The sequence below is a fragment of the Orussus abietinus genome, unplaced genomic scaffold, assembly GCF_000612105.2.
Source record: "Orussus abietinus isolate OABI.00-Male unplaced genomic scaffold, Oabi_2.0 scaffold15, whole genome shotgun sequence".
Taxonomy (NCBI): Eukaryota; Metazoa; Arthropoda; class Insecta; order Hymenoptera; family Orussidae; genus Orussus; species Orussus abietinus.
The window spans coordinates 599,784-618,011 of record NW_019396010.1 but is presented as its reverse complement, the minus strand read 5'-3'; the positions used below and the strand labels follow the sequence as shown (position 1 = coordinate 618,011).

Genomic DNA, 18,228 nt, shown 5'->3' with positions numbered 1-18,228 from the left:
TCGAGTTGGGTAAAACCTCATAAGCTGCGAGATCTGCGCGAGGCCTTGATCCCGATCGTGTAAACCGTGCAAAACGGCCACTAGGGACGGAATCAGCGGTTGAAAAAAAAGGAAAAGAAAAACGGCCTTCCTAGCGGCCGGGCGAGGAAATATATCCCAGGGATTGTCGCGAGAGTTGCGGCCGCGAGGACGCGCGTTTCGGCCGCAACGTGCGAGCGCGGATCGCCAGACGGGAGATCGATGAATCAGCGGGGCTGATTATTTTTTCTCGAAGCTCTTTGCGGCCTGCAAGGGTTATCTCTCGACGCGTCGTTTCGATCGTTTTCCAGGGGGCGTGTCGAGGTAGGGATGAACCGATACCACCGAAATGTCGATGACGTTACTTGTTACTTGCAAAAAAGCGACGATACAGGTCTCGTCAACACGGTATCGAGAAAAATAAAGTATCGACACCTACTCGATTAATTAATCATCGCGGGATAAAGTGGAATAATACTAGAACAAGAAATTTCGCCCCCACCTTGCACGCCGGTCCCGCCGCCATTTTGTTTTATTTAACCCGCGGCCCCCTTCCGAATGCAAATCTCGCTTAATTTCGGAATCGCGAGTTTTGATTAGAAATCCAGAATTTTTTTCTTTTCGCTTTAAACGTTCCTTTACATTCACATGGAAGGCAAAGGCCTCGGTGATTAGTGGAGATAAATCTCGGACCAAGAGACATGCAAAGTCTCGAGACGCAGTCTCGTTTTCCGGGCGGTCGAGGACGCATGCGCGGGGTCGCGCTTTCGCGGCGCCCCCCTCGAACGCGCGTTCACTCGGCCCGCTCAGTACGCAGCCGTCCTCCCGTGAGTGCGCGTCGTGTTGCGACCTCGTCTCGGGCTGTGCGCTCGCAACGGACATTCCGCGTATGTACCGAAACCCCGGTGTAATATCATCGAAGCCGCAGGACGTGCTGGTCATTCCCTTCGAAATGCCGCGCCACCGATGAAGAATCGACGAGTTGGAGAGGAGAAAAGGTAAATCCGAAAGTGGTCCGATCGAGATACCGGTCGGTAAAAACGAACTCGCGGACATCCCTGCCGGGAGGGGGAACGCGGAAACGGACCGGTTCGAAGGCCGGGATTTACGTCCGGGTTTTAGAGCCGCGAGTGCCTGCGCTCTCGTCGCACCTCCCTTTTATCTCATTAGACCCGAAAGCCGCGTTACGTCGTGTCGAGGATCCTTTTAATTTAGGCCGGGACCACGCGAGCGTCAAGACGGACGTTGCGCTACACAAAGGCAACGCGCGTCGTTCCTGCATCCACCTCAATAGGTCAATCCAGGGTGGAACGGAACTTTCATATATCGTTATACATCGCTATTCTCATTGAACACGGAGCCGAATACTCTCTTTCCGAATTTTTTTTTACGGTGCAGTTAGCCTGTAATAACGAATTTAAATATAGAAAAAGAAGCGGCACGTCGATTCGCCGATGCAATGGTTGGCTATTTTTTTTTTTAATTATTACAAACTATGCACCGTGGAAAAAAGATTGCGCATTTTATTTTTATATAGTACGATTTTTCGACTTTGTTTTCGATGTGAGGACGTTAAAATGGTACTTATGTGACCTTAGAGGTGGAGTACCTGTTCTTGCTGTGAATTTAAATCGTCCCGTGTTAATGCCATTAAGGCTCGATTTGCATCTGGTCGGTTCCCAGATGCCTGATCGCTTTATGAGCAAGTAGGGCCCGATCGGCTTGGCCGGTAAAACAGTCGCGTTCCGTAAACGCGAAGGTGGAAAGGGGGACGCGGTAACGGGCCGGGCAGTGCTCCCGAGCGTGTCCGACGATGTCCGACAACGTCCGAGGACCGCTCCACTCGGCCGCGGGCCCGTAAACACGGGAATGACGGTTTTGCCCGCAGGTACGGTCGGGCCACCTGCGCGCGCAACGGGTGGACGCGCACCAAGATAAAAACAGCTGGTCCAAAGATGAAAAATGAAATTTATAGCGCGGGTTTATCGATCCCCGGGTTGGGCAAACCAATAAATTCGGAGATTCATTGCCAATTAGAGTCGATGTGCCCGGAAGCTAGTAGTTGGAATTTAAAGGGATCGTTCGCTAATATTTGCCACTCGATGCGAAAGCGAGATATCTTCATATGCGTTTAAAATAAATTTACGTGTAGTTCCGATACGTCCCTCGGAAAGAAGTGCGAATGGCATGAACTTGAACAAAGTTGGAGGAACTTTATTGCGTGAAGAGCGCGCGCGTCGTATACGCGAGGACGCGTCGCCATGGAAACGAAAGGACGCGCGAAGCCGGCCGGGAAGTAGGCGGAAGGGCCGCGAGCGGAAGCGAGAGGAACTTACGGCAGCCCCGGAAGTGGGAGAAGGACAGCAATGCAGTCCCCTCCGGGAGACACTCGGTCCCGCTAGTAAGTAGACGAGGGTCAATTGAATCACCTCATTGCGCGAGCCTTCAATGGAAGACGGCCGAATCCGGAGCGATAAGGGGATAAGAGGCTTTTATCGTCGCGAAACCTTGGGTAACTACGAGACAATGCGCCTCTCGTTGACTTTTTATATCTCCATTGGGAGAGACTCGTGGCAAGACGTTTTCCGCAATGTTCGGTCCTCGATGTAACGCGGTGCAAGAAAATCAGACCAGGAAAAAATGTCGCGGACTCCTTTAGCCGGTGAACGCGAATCTTCAAGGTGGGACTTCTTCCCGGTCGCGTTCTTGATAAATCGACCCCGTAATTGGGGCGGAAAGTGTTTTAATTACTCGTTAAACGGCCCCTTATCCCCAAGGGGAGGAGCTTCCGAAGCATGGAAGGCCACCCTTGACGGTATCGCGCGCGGTTAAGTTTATCCCTTATCTTTTTTTCCTCCGGGAACAAAAGAACGAGCGCACTTGCACTTTCCAACGCGTTGCTCCGTTAAATTACGCGGAAGGGGGCGAGGGGAGGCACTTCCTTCCCGGGAGTAGAATTCGAGATGGACTCCGGAGTGTACCTCTCCAGGGCTCGGAAATTTAACGTCCTCGGGATCTAGACTCGCGGTTAATGACGTTAGAAAGTCCCAGAAGAAACGCCGACTGACTCATCCGGGCAAGTAGAGCTACCTCGAGCGGAACGCATTCTGCAACGCTCCGGAGCCAGGGGGGAAATAAAATCGGGGAAAATTGGCCGGGAAACGGGAGAAGTCGGCTCGTAAATAACTCGCTAAATTAAACGACTCTTGCATTCAACCCCTCGAGGAGCGACGAGAAATACTCGCCGTGAGGGTGACGAGTTTCTTTTTTTTTTTATTCGGGAGTTCGCCTCTTTTAAATTCATAAATCTAATATTCTCGCATTAAACTCCTTGAAAAATAGAAAAATTATTCACGCGTTAAAAAAATTGAGACGTAACTATATCATCCCTTTTGGGATTAAGTGTGCAAAAAGTCCAGCCCACGTGAGTCGGCGATCCGAGAACGTCGCGAAAGCGCGCGTGAATGAAAGTCGGAATGCGTAGGCGTACGCATGCCTTCGCGTACGCGATGCGTCACTCGTCTGCCAAGTATTTTTCTCTTTTAATCGAATGCCAGAAGGAATTGCCTCTTAAGCGTCCCCTTCCTCAAAAATGATATTCAACGGTGGAGGAAAACAGCGAGGCGCGTTAATTAATGCAAAAATGCAAAAACGGAAGCGATCCCTCTTGTCCATCGTCGATCGATGTAACGCTCTAGTACACGCAAGGAGGACGTATATAAACACGTGTACACCCGGGCATGTACAGACGGCTAATTTATCACGCGAGATATTAACTGGCGCGTGTGCTGGAATGCCGAGAGGTGATTCCTGAGAGCTCGATTACGTCCCCGGAATTAATTAAGAGGTGCCCCATTTTCCTACGTAGGCTCTCCGAGAGGACGACCGTCGCCCCTCATGAAACTTCGTATCTTAAATTTGTAAAAAAAAAATATATCGTTGGTTCTAGTCTGAGGTAAACGATAAAAGAAATTTTTTCCCACTGGAAATTTTAATATGCGGAACTTTTACACGACTCGGTGCACCCAGTTTGGGGAGAAGTCTCATATTTTCACGTCTTGAGATTTATAGAGTTATCTTATATCACCTTAAGGCTTACGATTAGAGGTTATTCCATGTTACTATCGAGTAGAATTGAAATCGCGATTTGCGGTATCCGTATTCCGAGGGTCTACTTAGAGGGGAGGAAACGGTATAAACCGTGGAGTTGTGCAGTCGCGGTAAATGTCAGGTCGAGGGATCGGCTCGTGTCCCCTTATCGTGCGTTCCCTGTGCATCGTGAATTGTAATCGGACTCTAAGGTGCACCCAGCTCCCACGGCATCGTTCTCGAGATATGGCGTTACATCTCTCGTTCATCCGGACCAACCAACGTGCCCTTTATTCCCCGGCTTTGTCGATACACAGTTACGGTGCACCTCGAATGGCGGATTTCGAGGGGTAACGTTATCTCGAACGACGATATCCCAGATTAGCTCGATTCCCTCGATTATCGATCGTCAGGCACCTTGCGATCAGGGTCACGGATTGCGACGATACGCGTAAAAGTTCCTATTTATCGTTAGAAAATGTTTCGGAATTTTATGCACTTCTATCCGATGGAAAAACCTTCGATATTAACTCTTTGAACGCGGAGCCATTTCGACATAGGGGCGAAATTCCTCTGACCGTGCACGCAATATTGGACCATACGTCGGGCGCCTTTAAGTGCTCTTAGGAGCCTATGAGTTAAGATAGTCTTATAGGGTGGTTTCGATTTCTTTCGAGCGATTACGTTAATTCCTGTGCGGAGGCACGACCGGCAAATTTCCGGCAGACTAGGGAATTAATCTCGAGGGCGGATCCGGAGATGTACAACAGAGCTCGAACGAAATCGAAAGGCAGGAACCTGCTGACGCATTCTCGCGGGGGAATTACTTAACTCGGGGAAACGCGAAACGAATCGTCACGATTCCCACGAGGGAACGCTACGGGGGAGACACGTGGGAAGGCGCGGACCGAGATGGAGAACGATAGAGAGGGAAAAGTGCACGTGGCCGAGACGAGCGAGGAAAAGCGAAACGCGAAATGATTAAGGACCGACTTTACTCCCTTTATACGAGGAATCGTTCCGACCGCGATAATGTGTTTGCAGACCGCGAACTACCGCGCATATGTAATTTCAGGAGCAAACACGAGTCGCGCGAAAGTCGAAAAATCGACCCCGAGGGATTACCTTCTCTTCCGTGGAGAGAAACTAGCCGAGTTCGTTGCAAAATGAGGGGAACAATGAAAAATCTGAGATTAATCGATAATGAGCGCAGGTCTCGAGGACGTTCGTTTACAAACTAGGAATCGTATTCTCAGAGCGGGGGCAGAAATTCCCGTCGAGTTCGATGCAAAAGGAGGAGGAAAATCAGGGATCATTTTTTAAATTGAAAATTGCGAAATTATAAATAGGAGGAAATGGAGAACCTGGGGAAAAATTTGGAAGTCGGGTCCTGCTTCTTTCTCCCCGTGGGGAGGGACGAGGGGTCGCGGAGCGAGTTGCAAGGGGGGAGAGAAATACAAAGGAATGAAATAAATTTAGAAATCGAGTACGAGGCTGGGGTTGGCGGCTTACCCGGGAAATCGAGGTTTATTATATTCCCTCGAGGACGTTTCGAGGTGTACCGATGTGGACCGAGCCACGGACAAGCCGAAAGAGCCTAATGGCTCGTCATCGGTCGGAAAGGCAAGGCAAGGCCGCGGCTCCGTCATTGGATAATTGGACGGGCACTATTTGTATTCATACCCACACTCGCACCTCTGATGCAACGCTCTTCATGGAATAATAGGCTCTGGAGTGATTTCGTGTTAACCGGTCCCGACAACAATGCGTTTAAATCGCTCCCCGCCGGAGAGTGCGCTTCAGGTACTCGCGCGTCTTCTCGCGACTTGCCGATACTTAACCGCGGTTTAACCCCGGTTTAACGCGGTTTAACGCGGCTTAATCCATCTTAACGTTACGTCGAGCTTCCCGAAGCCACTCGAGACATCTCATCGCATAACAGCTCGGCTTCTAGGACCTTTCCAACGACCATTCTTGCGACTTGCTCCTCCCTCGATCGTGAGGCGACTCGCTAATCGCCGTTTAGCCCTTCCCCGACTCCCCCATATATTTTCTTTTTTGCATTAATTTTTGGATGCGTTTGTCGGGTCGCTCGTCGAAGTTCCATCGTCGGGTTCAATTTCCGGCCAGGTCGGCCCTCGGGATCGCGCGAGGTTTTCCTCCTCCAGGAAGCGAGAGGGAGGAAGACATCCAGGTCGATCCGAGAGGGCTCCCTCGGACCCGGTGTCGTTTTATTACGACCCTCCCTATAACCTCCACGGGGAGAGATTTCCCCTCTGGCGATTGGCCGGCGAGATGAGCTTCGATCGACGAGAGAGAGCTTCGGAATCCACGATCGGGACGGTTGACCCGGGACTCGCCTAACTCCACCCTCCTGGAATCTAACGAGCGTTTCATTAGCCTCCCCTAACGATTTATTTGCAAAGCCCTCCCCTCGCATCCCTACGTGTCCCCTTTTTTCCCATTTTCTCGGGCTTAATACCATTCCGGAAAATGGATTGCGATAATTTCACGTTTAGGGTATCATTACGGGAACGTTTGCGATATAACGTTTTATTAGAATCCCCTGAGGATTTATTTACGCTTTCGCTCGTTATTCAATTTCTAGGAGTAATTCGAATGTTTTAGGGGCCTCTCATCGAGCTCTATTGCTCTCAGATGTTACGTGAACGAATGTCAGGTGTGCTCGAGCTCGACGATCCGGATTTAAGGTTTAAGGCGACGTCGAGAGGGTAAGGTTAAGGACGTGGACGTTTAGAGCGAAATGGAAAGAATGTTTCTCGTGGCTCTATTACATTCTCTCTAGACTTTTATATCACCTTAAGTCTTATTATTATTTATAATTAATTTACTCCACGTAGAATTTACGGATCTCGGTTTAAAGTCGCCTTGGAGTCTCGTCTACGTGTCGGGGCAAGACCTCGCGAGGCTTAAAGGTGTCGAGTGCTTCCGGACTCCTCTCCGTGAGTCAACGGAGACGTTTTAAGTGGATCATAGATTATCCGAGGAAAAGCCTTGGAGAACCCGTGGGTGGCTCTGCGTCGCAGGCTCGAGATCGAGTCCGGTATCGGCCAGTTCTCTCGATATCGACCCTCGGTATCGATGCATCGAGCTCGGTTTAGTGCCTCTGACGTTTCGCTAGGTGCGAGGGAAAAAAAAAGGCGCTCGCCACAGTTTAGTTTTCGCTATATTACAACCGCCGTCCCCAGTAATTTCTGCCCTACGTATCGACCCTCCACCGCGAGACTTAAAGTCAAGTCCCTTGGTCGGTGAAATTGCGACGACTTTCCATTTACTCCGGTTTACCGCATCCCCATATGTTCCACACAATTGCCCCGGGTCTTTCCGTCATAAATCATGTATCGTGTGCCTGGGTAATAGGAATTCAATATATTCGTCCTGGTGTTGAAAGAAAAAAAAAAAAGGAAAAAAAATTCAATACAAGCGTCGAGCTCCGCTTTTCCCACCGTGGGAACGGAAGAGTTGCGTCTTCTGATCGCCGCCAGGTAATCGAACCGCGCGAAAGTATAGGATCTCTCAGGTGCATATAACGCTTCTCATAACCGCATCCGGCGATTCGGCCGACTTCAAGAGGCGAATTGCCGATACCCCTTGAAGGTGCATCCGTGTCGTAGACTCGAGTTTCATTGTCCTCTCTGAAAGCACCGTGACGAGAACGAGGGGGTGAAATTTCCGAAGCGAATCCCTCATCCGGTCGTGTATTGAGGTATTCCAGGCGGAGTATCGCGATTCTCGAAGAAGGCGCGAGTAGATTATCAATTGGTATCACGGCATAAAAATTTATATTCACGGATTGAGAATAGAATTTCTCTTTTTTTCATTTTTAATCCACCGTTTATATACCAAGAGAGATTTTTTTTTTTCGGTAAAGGCGTAAAAATGGGGACTCGAGTCGAGGGTGATTTTTCGTTCCTTGCCGGAGACTCTCCTCGGGGATCGCTTAAGCTAAATTGAAACGGCACTTAGAGGAAGGGAGCAGAGGAGGTGTGTTTGAATTACACGGGGGAACATCCCCCCCGGCAATTGCGACCTCCGGGGGAGAGTTCAACCCCGAAGGGTGGCGACTCTTCCCGCGAGTCTCGAGTCCTCTGACGATATTGACGCGCGTCACCGGAGCTTTTGGCTTTTGACGGGTCGCCATTTCCCGGGTGAAAATCTCCCCTCGTCGGAAAAACCGAGTCTTTTCCCCCGACTTTTCGATCCCCCGCTCTCTCCTTCCCGAAAAGAAAAACTCCACCTCGGCGGTGTTAATTTCGACGAGGCTCTCGAAGCGTCGTCCACCATCGTCGGTAATTAATTACCGAGGGAAAAGTTCAATGGCTCGGGTCGATCGGGCAGCTGTGGATAATTACTAAAAGACGGGGAAAATAAACCAAAAGGATAGAAAGAGAATCCTGCCTAGAGGATAATCATTTTCCCGAGAATCTCCGAGCCGTTCGCGCGGTTATTACGCGCGGGAAAAAAACCGGGGAAAAAAAATGAGAAAAACGGGGACACCGTGAACGAGAGAGAAAAAATGGGAAAAAGGGAGAAAATATGTGCAAAACCGTGCCATCCATCACGAGCAGATGGTTGCCGCAAAACGCGGCTCTTAAAATGTCGCGATGGGAATACACGCGACAGTCTCTCCATATCGAATAAATATACACGTCCCCTCTAAATCACTCGGATGGAATCGATCAGTTTTCCTCCACATAGAAACCTCGCTTTCCAATTTCCCTTCCAGCGTAGATATTAATCAGCTTATTACTTCCGCTTCCCTTTGACGTTTAACGCTGTCACCTTATTCACATGATTTTTCTATTACCTATTTCCTCGCGATTCTCCCTCTTTCCTTCCTCCAGGGGTTTCTTCTTTTCGATTTCTCCGAGAAATCGGAAATTTTCGCTAGGAGAGGATCTTGCCCTGATTAAAGTCTTCGCTACTTGGATTTTAATTGCGTGCCGCCGCATGCGGCAGGCGCGGACCAATCAGGGCCGGGCCGCAAGCGGCATGCGTCGCGCCGCAGCCTAATCTACGAATTCTACGCCGCATCGCCGCATGCGGTTACCGCAACCGGGTGGCCGGAGATTGCTCTAAATTTTTCACGCACCCCACTGAGGAATCGCGGTCGCTTTAAAGTGGGAGAGCCTTGAATGACGTACCGTACCACGCTTAATTATTTATTTATTCATACTTTCGGGGATATTGTCGGGTCTCTCGGTACATCCATTCGTGTCGTATGGATTGTACATATCTACCTGTATATCACCTCAGGGACGCCGAGGGGGGGGCGAATCCCATTAATCCACATTTCACGTGAACCGTGCGATCGGCTAAGCGGTTCAATTGCGGTCTGCGTTTTAATTAAGCGGATGCATTACCGCATGTAACGCTCTTTAACCGTGACTATGCACGCAGGTCTTTCGCGGATGTGCGATTCCGTCCTAAAAAAATTGCCACGCGATCCTTATGGCACGGAATTGATAATTCCGCCGTGGGAGGCAAGGGTCGACTTCTCCATGCTTATTAAAAATTAAATTCATCATTTTCATCTCGACGTCTCACCTGCGGAGGTGTGCGGAACGCCTTTCCGCAAATGGAGAGGTGCCTCCCGCACCCGAGAAATCCGTCGGCGGTTCGCCGCAGCGGAATGGCGTTTCCACTTTACTCGGGCCGACGCGGGAGCACCGGGAAACCGAATTACCGGCATTAATGGAGGTACACTTTAGAGGCCGCCCTTAAGCGTGTGCTCGGCTAAGGTATTAATTACGGGAGCTCCGAACCCGAGCCACTCGATTTCCCGAGAGCTTAGGAAATGGGAAAGCTCTAAGGAAAGCTCTAAAGGGCCCGGCGGTCTAATCCGCTCCTAATCCGCGGTTTAATTCCCGGAACCTCCGGTTATCCCGTGGCGATTAAATCGCGAGCCTTAATTAAAAAAAAAAATTTATTCACTCACCAATTGCGTGTCGTATCTTTCCAGAGGTGCGAAGGAGGTCCCCAAGGATCGGCGAGATGACTCCTAGAGGAAGGCGCCTCGTTTCTCAGGAATGGATAGGTAAACCTATCAGATTATCACACATGCTGATTACGCACGTGATTGTCCGCAGCATCAAATTCGTGGTCCTGTTTATTTTTTTTTTCTTTCTTATCAGGGCTTTATCGGTTGGGTTGGGAAAATTCCCTGGGATACCGAAAGTCACAAACAAATTTCTGCGCTTCGGGGATTCCGTTCTCAGGGAGGGAAATGGAATTCCTGGAGGCCTTCCGGGTTTTACGTCCGTTTGCAAATGGACGGTGCAGGGACGACGAGGCTCCTCGTATAATTCCGAGGCCATTGAAATATGCAAGAGCACGTGCCGGGGCACTCGCGTACTCACACGGAGGAGACACGAACAATGTTTTCATACCCGGTGACGCGATAAAGCTCCATGGCATGTCCCGGAGAACGGGTTCTGGACAGCCTCGAGCGGTTCCCTCCGTTTTTCTGCCTTTTACCTCCTCCGGGAGTTCCGCCTCGCCCGGGAGTTCGGGATTCCTAAGGAATTCCTGGCCACGGTGCACCGGTTGGCCTTGAAACTCCTTATCCTCCTTATCCTCGTTTCGAGGGCAATTCGTTGCGGCCCCGCGTCTCTTGTACCGCAGGTTCACTTTGTGCTGATAAGAGGTAGAAAAAATCTCTGTGAGAATTTCACGACATATTGGTTTGATAAAAATAGTTATACATTTTAGAAATGTCATGTTCTCGGTACAGAGGGATATTTAATAGTCTCCTATGCAATTTGACGACATGATATGTGATGATTAAAAAATGCATAAAAATTGCAAGGGTGAGATTAATGGTTTATTAATTTTTTTTTAGGAATAATCCTGCTGTTGATCGGCAACGTCGCCACCGAAACGACGACCGTCTCGAGCCAGGGAGGGAAAGAGTCCCCCAGGTCGGAGGTTCCCGAGAAGAGGAAGCTGGACCTCGAGGAATCCCCGTTGGTTCGTAAGGTGAACGACTCGAAGAGCTCGTGGGAAATCGAAGAGTGGTCCGAGGAGGTGAAATTCCAGAATCGCCCCGGAGGAAACTCGAGTTACGAGAGCGAGGAGGGTCCCGAAGAGCGGGACCGGTTAAGTAAGGTCAAGGCCGAGGAGAGTACCTCGGACCACCGAGGTCAGGGTCAAGAAAGGCTCCCCAAGGATTTTAGGAACCAGGCAGGGATCGAGGAGGGATTCGGAGGATCCACGGTCGATCCCACTTTGGAATCCCACGAGGCCCTGAACGCCCAACGTCGTCTGAGAGACTACAACCCTGACAAGGACCATGAGGAGGACATCGACGAGGAAACTCCAAAGGCGCTCTTCTTCGAGGAACTCCCGACAGGAACCTCGTTACCGATCCTGGGCGAAGTGCTCGAAGAGCGGAACAAAAGTCGCGGAGACAATGGCACCGGTGTTGCTCCGACAGCTGGCAAGAACCCTCCGGAAGGGAAGGTGGAAAATAATGGAAAGGAGGAAAAGAGGGACACGAAGATTCCCAAGAACGATGAGGTGGAGGAGAAGCTCGGGAGAATTAGAACGAAGAACTTGGAGGACCTCGACGTGGACCCCTCGCGGGAGGCCCTCGAGGACGCCTTAAAGGAGAAGGCCGATCGAAACGCCGTGTCGTTGGTAAACGATACCCTGGTCAATTACAATAGTCAGGAGAGCGATCACGGAGGGTCGGAGAACTCGACGAAGGGTCCTGGAGGAGAGGACGAGGCTAAGGACGTCAACAAGGTGTACGACCCGAAGAAGGAATTCGAGGTCGTCGCGAACGCGAGTCTTCCGTCCACCCTGAGATTCGTGGCGAAGAACCTGGACAACGTGACCGAGGAGGATGCAAAGTCAAATTCAAGTCGAGGGGTCGACTCCACCTTGAACGGAGACGAGAGCTCGAATCGTGCCGATTTGGAGCAGGAGGTCGGAAATCTCGATATTTCCGGAAAGGAAGTAGAGGGTGCTGATAAAAAAGTCGACGAGAAGGCTTTGGGTAGCGTCCCGAAGGATGCTCCAAAAGGTCGCACGATCTCGTTCTCGGCTGGGAACGAATACCTTGAGGGGAAAACAACGCCCTCGAGGAAAGATGCCGACCGAAACGCCGAGGAGGCGACCGATAAGAGCTTCCCGAAGAAGACGATCCTCCCCGAGAAGACTGCGGAGCAGAAGCCTTATCCTTACGTCAAGTTCCCGGCGCAGTCCCCTACGACACAGCCAACCACGCTGCCAAGGATGGAGCCGGTTGTAAATCCGATCCAGGAGGTGAAGCAAGACCCCGTCGTCGAAGAGTCCACGGAAGAAGCTTCCGCCTTCGAGAACACTATTGGTAGGCAAAGCTCGGATGAGAAGTTCGTCGTAACCGAGCCCTCGGTCGTCCTGGAGAACAGCATCCAGCAGATGAAGCCAGCCTCCTCCAAGAGGTCCGGGAACTTGTCCAGGTTCCAGGATTCTACCTTGAACGCAACCTCTACGACCTCGGTATTCGTAGCGACGACTCCAGGAAGCCTGGTGGAGCAGACCGCGAGCGACGAGGCAGCATCTTCGGGGACCGGCGTGGGAAGTACCGCCTCTTCAGGGTCTGACGGGTTGGAAGTTACCGCAGGAGGAAACGACGTGGGCAGAAGGAGCGACGACAAGACGGAAGAGACCTCCCATATCGACGTAACCGGAAATGGGATCACGGAAGAGAGCGCCTCCACCTCGTCTACGGACCCTCGAGGGACGAAGAGCCTCCCGGGTGAGAACGGTAATTCCACCGAAGGGCCCTCTAAAGAGGTCGACACGGCGAGGGCGACGTCGAACGTGACCCCGGAGACCTCGCTAAAAAACGCATCCGAATCGAACGCCGAAGAGTCCGGTCTCTCCGTCTCTCTCCCCGGTACCACTTCCTCGGAGAACCTGACGACTCTCGGTGCGACATCCGAGAGGTCCACGGTTCCCGAGGAGGAGATCCAGAAGTCGCAAGAAAAGGAGCAGAGCGACGGGACCGACTCTCCCGGGACCAAAGAAGACGAAGAATCGTCGACGCTGGCCAGCACCACCGTGGAGTACGAATTCGTCGCCCTGACGGAGGCGAATCCCCGGAACTCCATATCCACTTCCGGGAACGAGGATCCAGGGATCGATGCGAAGAATTCCACGGTCGCGAACGAGGGGGAGAAGCCCAGCGACGCCATTTTGGAGAACGGGAGTTCCGCGGCGTCCTCGGAGAATCCTTCACCCTCGATGAATTCCTCGGAGTCTAGCCTTGTGACGGGGGAACTGCAACCGGACGGAACGAACGACGTAACCGGGACCGGGAATTCCACCCTGAAGAGCCAGGAAGAAGGCGCTCTCGGAGATGAGACCTCTTTTACGAGAGGCGTCCTCAGTTATTCGGAGAACGAGACGTCCGACGTCGGTGCCGCGAATTTCTCCAGCTTCGGCCCGAGCTCTTCGAACTTCGGAACAACTGCCTCGAGCTTGAATGTAAACTCTTCAGGGTCGAGCACCCCTCGTATGTCCGGAACATCCGAAGTTACGGATTTCTCGACCCTCCCGAATTTCTCGAATTCCTCGAGCAGCTCCGAATCTTTGCCGGTCGGGAACTCGAGTAGTGCCGTCGTAGTCGGCAATGCCACGTCTTCGAGCATCGTCCCCGAAGACACGATGGGCTCTTCAAGTGCCACGACCGAGATGAGCTCTTCGAGAAGGAACGACTTTACCTCCGGCGGAAACGCGACGGTCCTCTCCGGCTCTTCGACTTCTACGACCACTACGACGGCAGGCCCTTCAAGTTCTCCAACTTCTCCAACTGCTCCAACTTCTCTGGACAATGTGGACGATCGAACGCGTCCGGACAATTCCCAGGGCATAGAAATAGTCACCAAGGGGAACGACGAGCGGATATACCCTGCCGGGAACGGCGATGCTCCCTTCTTCGTCAGGATCGTCCTGGAGGGCACTTGGGCCGACGTTTGCCCTCAATTACCGGCCTTGAGGAAGTCCCTCGCCGAGCTATTGACTTCCGGCATGGAGAAGTATGCACCTCTGCTTTCCATAAATTCAATTAAATACCTACATTTAATTTTAATATTTAATATCGATACGTATTAATTTCCTCATCGAGCTAAGTAGGTGTATCTCGAGACGCGTCGACTCGCTACGCTGAAGAGGTACCGGAAGACGGTGAGGAAAATGTCCGTCCCAACTGCAATCCAATTGGCAGGCCAATTTACGTCTTCCTGGCGGTTCGGTCGTGACATAAATTGATCGCAGGAAATCACGGACCGTGGTTATATATCGCCGGTCCTGGATATTCTCCTCCACCGCTGCCCGATGCTAAAAAGCCGACGCCTAGGGTTTATCTAGGCGATCATTCCGTCCAATTGCCTAAGTTAACAATGACGTTTTCAATTGTCGCAGGATGGTCGCACCGGCTCAAATCGTTTTCCATCATACCCAGTGCGGAGACGTCCTGACGTTTACGTCCTCCTCGCTGGCCTCGGATATGCCGACCACCTCCGTCCTGAGCTACGTCGTCGACGAGGACGGCAATTTCGACCCGATCATGACGAAACTCCTGCCGAGTCTCCACAAAGTTTCGCCGATCAGCTTCCCCTTGGCGGTATATCAATATTTTTCAACATTTCTTATCGATAAAAAAAAATTACAGAATTCAGGTTACCCAGAGTTTAATTTTCTTCCAGGTGCACAGTTTCCTTTTGGTCCAGGAGTCGGACTCTGGGAACGCCATCGCCGTGGTGGTCGTCTCCTGCGTGGCTTTCATATGTCTGGCTCTTCTGGCTGGCTTGTTGGTAAGAAGATAAATGTTATATCAGAGATTTAAATTGAATTCTTACGCGAGATGGATTTAATTTCAACTTTATCCCGCGTCGATGATGAGTTGAAAATTTCTCTTGCTTCCAGTTTATCATGAGGAAACGACAGACGAGGTTCAATTATGGGGAGCGATGTCGGCCCGTCTCCTTGGATGCCTACAGCCTCGACAGCGTCTCGGCGTACAACAGCGTCCGCAGAAAAGGCGCGACGAGAGCCTCGAAGAGGAGCTACGGAAACCCGACCTTCGAGGACTCGGTGAGCATAGAGATTCCTCATCGACCTGGAGTCGACAGAGTCCACCCGATATAAGAAAAGCTCGTCTCGATTCTATTAATTCCTAATTGCAGAGCGTCATCCCCACGCATCCCCTGAATTTCGGCGGTCTGTCGACGTTTTGCAACGACGTTAACGCCATCTCCGAGGAGTTCAAGGGGATCCCCCAGGAGTCGGCCAGGATAGACGAGCTTCCGACCGGGGCGGAGGTGAAGAACAGATACGCGAACGTGATTCCACTTCCGGAGACCCGGGTGCCGCTCCAGAAGATCAACAACGATCCCCTCAGCGAGTACATAAACGCCAGTTACGTTCGGGTGAGTCCGCGGGAACTCGGTTAACCGGTAAACTAAACCAGGATTAGATAATCCGAACCCGCGAGCCCTCGCCAGACTCGGTTGAGAGAGGTCAGTGACGCGGAATTCTCGTTGCAGGGCCCGAAGAACGCAACGAAATACTACATCGCCTGCCAGGCTCCTCTCGAGTCGACGGTCACCGACTTCTGGAGGATGATCTGGGAGCAGCAGAGTAAGGTCATCATCATGCTCACCGATCTGGTGGAAAATGGGGTAGAGAAGTGCGCGGAGTACGTCCCTCCCTCGGAAGTGACGGACTGCCATAGGCTTTACGGCGACTTCCAGGTCACCCTGAAGAAGAGGGAGACGAAAGAGAAGTACGCCATCTCCTCGCTCCACTTGAAGGTAAACCACCATCCTTTCCCTAAGGATAAAAAATACACATCCACGGTTTATTTCACATTGTTTGAATTTTATACTGTTATCGCTTGACCCACCCGCTTGCTCTTCCGTTATTTCTGCACTAGGTGCGAACTTTCCATGCCTGCGCTAAGATCTCCTGGACCATGTGACCCTTTGTCGTTTCAGAATCTGGAGAACAATACTTTCCGGGAGGTGTCGCATATCTGGTACATGTGGCCAGCCAACGGGACGTTATCGGACGGAGCGGGTCTGATAGCGGTTCTCCTGGAGGCCAGGGCTCTTCAGCGAGGTGGCCCGGGTCCCATCGTGATCCATTGCAGTCCTGGCACGGGTCGCACGGGAACCTTGATAGCCCTCGACCTGGCGATCAGACAGTACGAGATAACCAGGACCGTGGACGTGCCCAGGGTCGTCTACACTATCAGAAGAGATAGAGCCGGAGCCGTGCAAACGAAGGAGCAGTACGCCTTCGTGTACAAGGTACCACCAAAACGATATAAACCAATGGAATATTTTATTAATTAAGGAGATAATCATTTCACCAGGATAAACTTCTGGTTGGAAATTTTCGCCAATGTCCTCTTCGTCTATTTTCCAGGCATTGTACCTTTACGCGACCAAACTTGCCGGAGGGGCTTTGGAGTCCATGTGAGAGGTCCTACGTCCGTAGGAGCACTGATATCTAAGCACGAGAGCATTCTAAGTCAGTATTAGAGAGAAGTTTTAATTCCGTATAGATTAAAGCCGCCGCGAGTTCTTCTCGCGACGGAGACGCGGGAAAGATGCGAAGAAGTCCGCGGGGACGATGAAGGAAGGATACGAAGTGGATACTTTCGACTGACCACCGAACAGGAGGAAACCACCGATGCGTGATATACAAGATATACAAGATATACAAGATGTACATTTTGGACCACGACCGTATTATACTCGCGTAAATGCGAGCCAATCATTGTCCGAATCGGACACCGGAAGTTTCAACTCGACGGGACGCGGAGTGCGTAAATCTCCCCGGAAGAGAGCTCTACAAGGTATAATTATAATTAAAGGACGAGGAGGAGGATCAGGACGAGCTTGTGCGAAAAAAAAAAGAAAATCTCCTATAAGGACTCTTACGGTGATAACGTCAATTCTCCTCGACGAGCGATTCGCGATATTCCTCGGCCACCGGGCAGCCTAAATTGCACGTTCCTGATATTATCCAAGCAATCGTAGGCACTATTGTTGTTGTTATTATTGTTGTTATTGTTGCTCGAGATATATGTATACCGACTAAAAAGAAGTCACGGATAAGAGCGGTACGGTCGATCCTGTACCGCCGATCGGGAGATCGCGATTACCTAACTCATAGCACTTGGCTCTCTATTATAGTTTTTACTCGTATAAGAAAAAGATAAGGAGAAGTGATATCGTTTCCTAAGGCGCTTTTAACGATACCGCGAGGCGATTCCCTTAAGCGCGCGTTTTGCGTCATCAATTAGAAGGCTAATTTGTCCTCGTCCACTCCTGACCGGCGATTTGCGTTGCTCGAAAGTCATACGTATGCGCTAAGATTTTTTATGCGTTTTAGGAAAAACCGAGCGAGTAGAAATTTCGATCTTAGCCTCGAAGAAGGTTCAGGAATAATTTCCAGCCGTTTTTGACATAACGAAGAGAGACGTAAGGACCTTAGGAGGTCATACTTGGGTTACGTTCAAAGGAGGCCGAAATTTCTACCAGCTCGGAGGGGGGGAATTTCTTTAAAAGGTAACCTAGTGATATCGAAACGCGATTTGGATATGAGACACGGCAAGAGGGTATCTACACATTCCACCGAATAAGTTTTCTCCATTGACCGATGTCTATTTAACGCGTCGGAAAATTTGCGCAGACAATCGTAGGATTTGCGGGCAGCAGGCGAACCACGGGGTATATACACGGACTCTCAAGTGATCATTTTATTACATACATATATATATACACATATATACACGTTATATATAAATATAAGAGGCGACAGAAAAGCGCGTAAGCTGTGACATTGATTCATGTTTCCGAAAGGTTCGACGTCCCATGTAGACGTGTCTCTTAACTGTGCAGTGTATTACCGATGTACATACCATTTAATATATTACATGTATATTAGAGTGTAACGATGCGATGTATACGTGCATACACATAATATATCGGCCTTTTATGCGTCAGAGTTATTAAATTATTAAGCGTGTGCGGAGGATCGACATTTTGTCGCGCGTGTCGTCATCGGGACGGTTTCCATTTTCTGGAAACGCGTTTATTTGTA

General features: G+C 50.7%; 1 protein-coding gene across 3 annotated transcripts; it reads left to right on the top strand.

The window, feature by feature from the left end:
* The first annotated feature begins 801 nt into the window (after window positions 1-801).
* On the top strand, window positions 802-18,130 carry LOC105696456. Of its 3 annotated transcripts, none has more exons than XM_012418921.1 (10): window positions 802-1,016; window positions 10,091-10,165; window positions 10,970-14,153; window positions 14,539-14,740; window positions 14,823-14,930; window positions 15,043-15,210; window positions 15,303-15,545; window positions 15,663-15,929; window positions 16,113-16,427; window positions 16,546-18,130. In XM_012418921.1, exons 2-10 carry the CDS (start codon window positions 10,123-10,125, stop codon window positions 16,597-16,599), a joined length of 4,584 nt encoding a protein of 1,527 aa, XP_012274344.1. In that variant the 5' UTR covers window positions 802-1,016; window positions 10,091-10,122; the 3' UTR covers window positions 16,600-18,130. The 3 variants fall into 3 exon arrangements, with proteins under 3 accessions (XP_012274344.1, XP_012274346.1, XP_012274345.1); XM_012418923.1 differs by lacking the exon at window positions 802-1,016 and adding an exon at window positions 2,358-2,419; XM_012418922.1 differs by lacking the exon at window positions 802-1,016 and adding an exon at window positions 9,762-9,828.
* The last annotated feature ends 98 nt before the right edge of the window (window positions 18,131-18,228 follow it).

What these genes read in the sequence shown, in the direction of transcription:
- LOC105696456 (XM_012418921.1), top strand. Translation starts at nt 10,123, where the DNA reads ATGACTCCTAGAGGAAGGCGCCTCGTTTCTCAGGAATGGATAG. An exon ending in CTCTTCTGGCTGGCTTGTTG is followed by an intron (nt 14,931 to 15,042) that starts GTAAGAAGATAA and finishes TCTTGCTTCCAG; the next exon opens with TTTATCATGAGGAAACGACA. An exon ending in AGTACGCCTTCGTGTACAAG is followed by an intron (nt 16,428 to 16,545) that starts GTACCACCAAAA and finishes TCTATTTTCCAG; the next exon opens with GCATTGTACCTTTACGCGAC.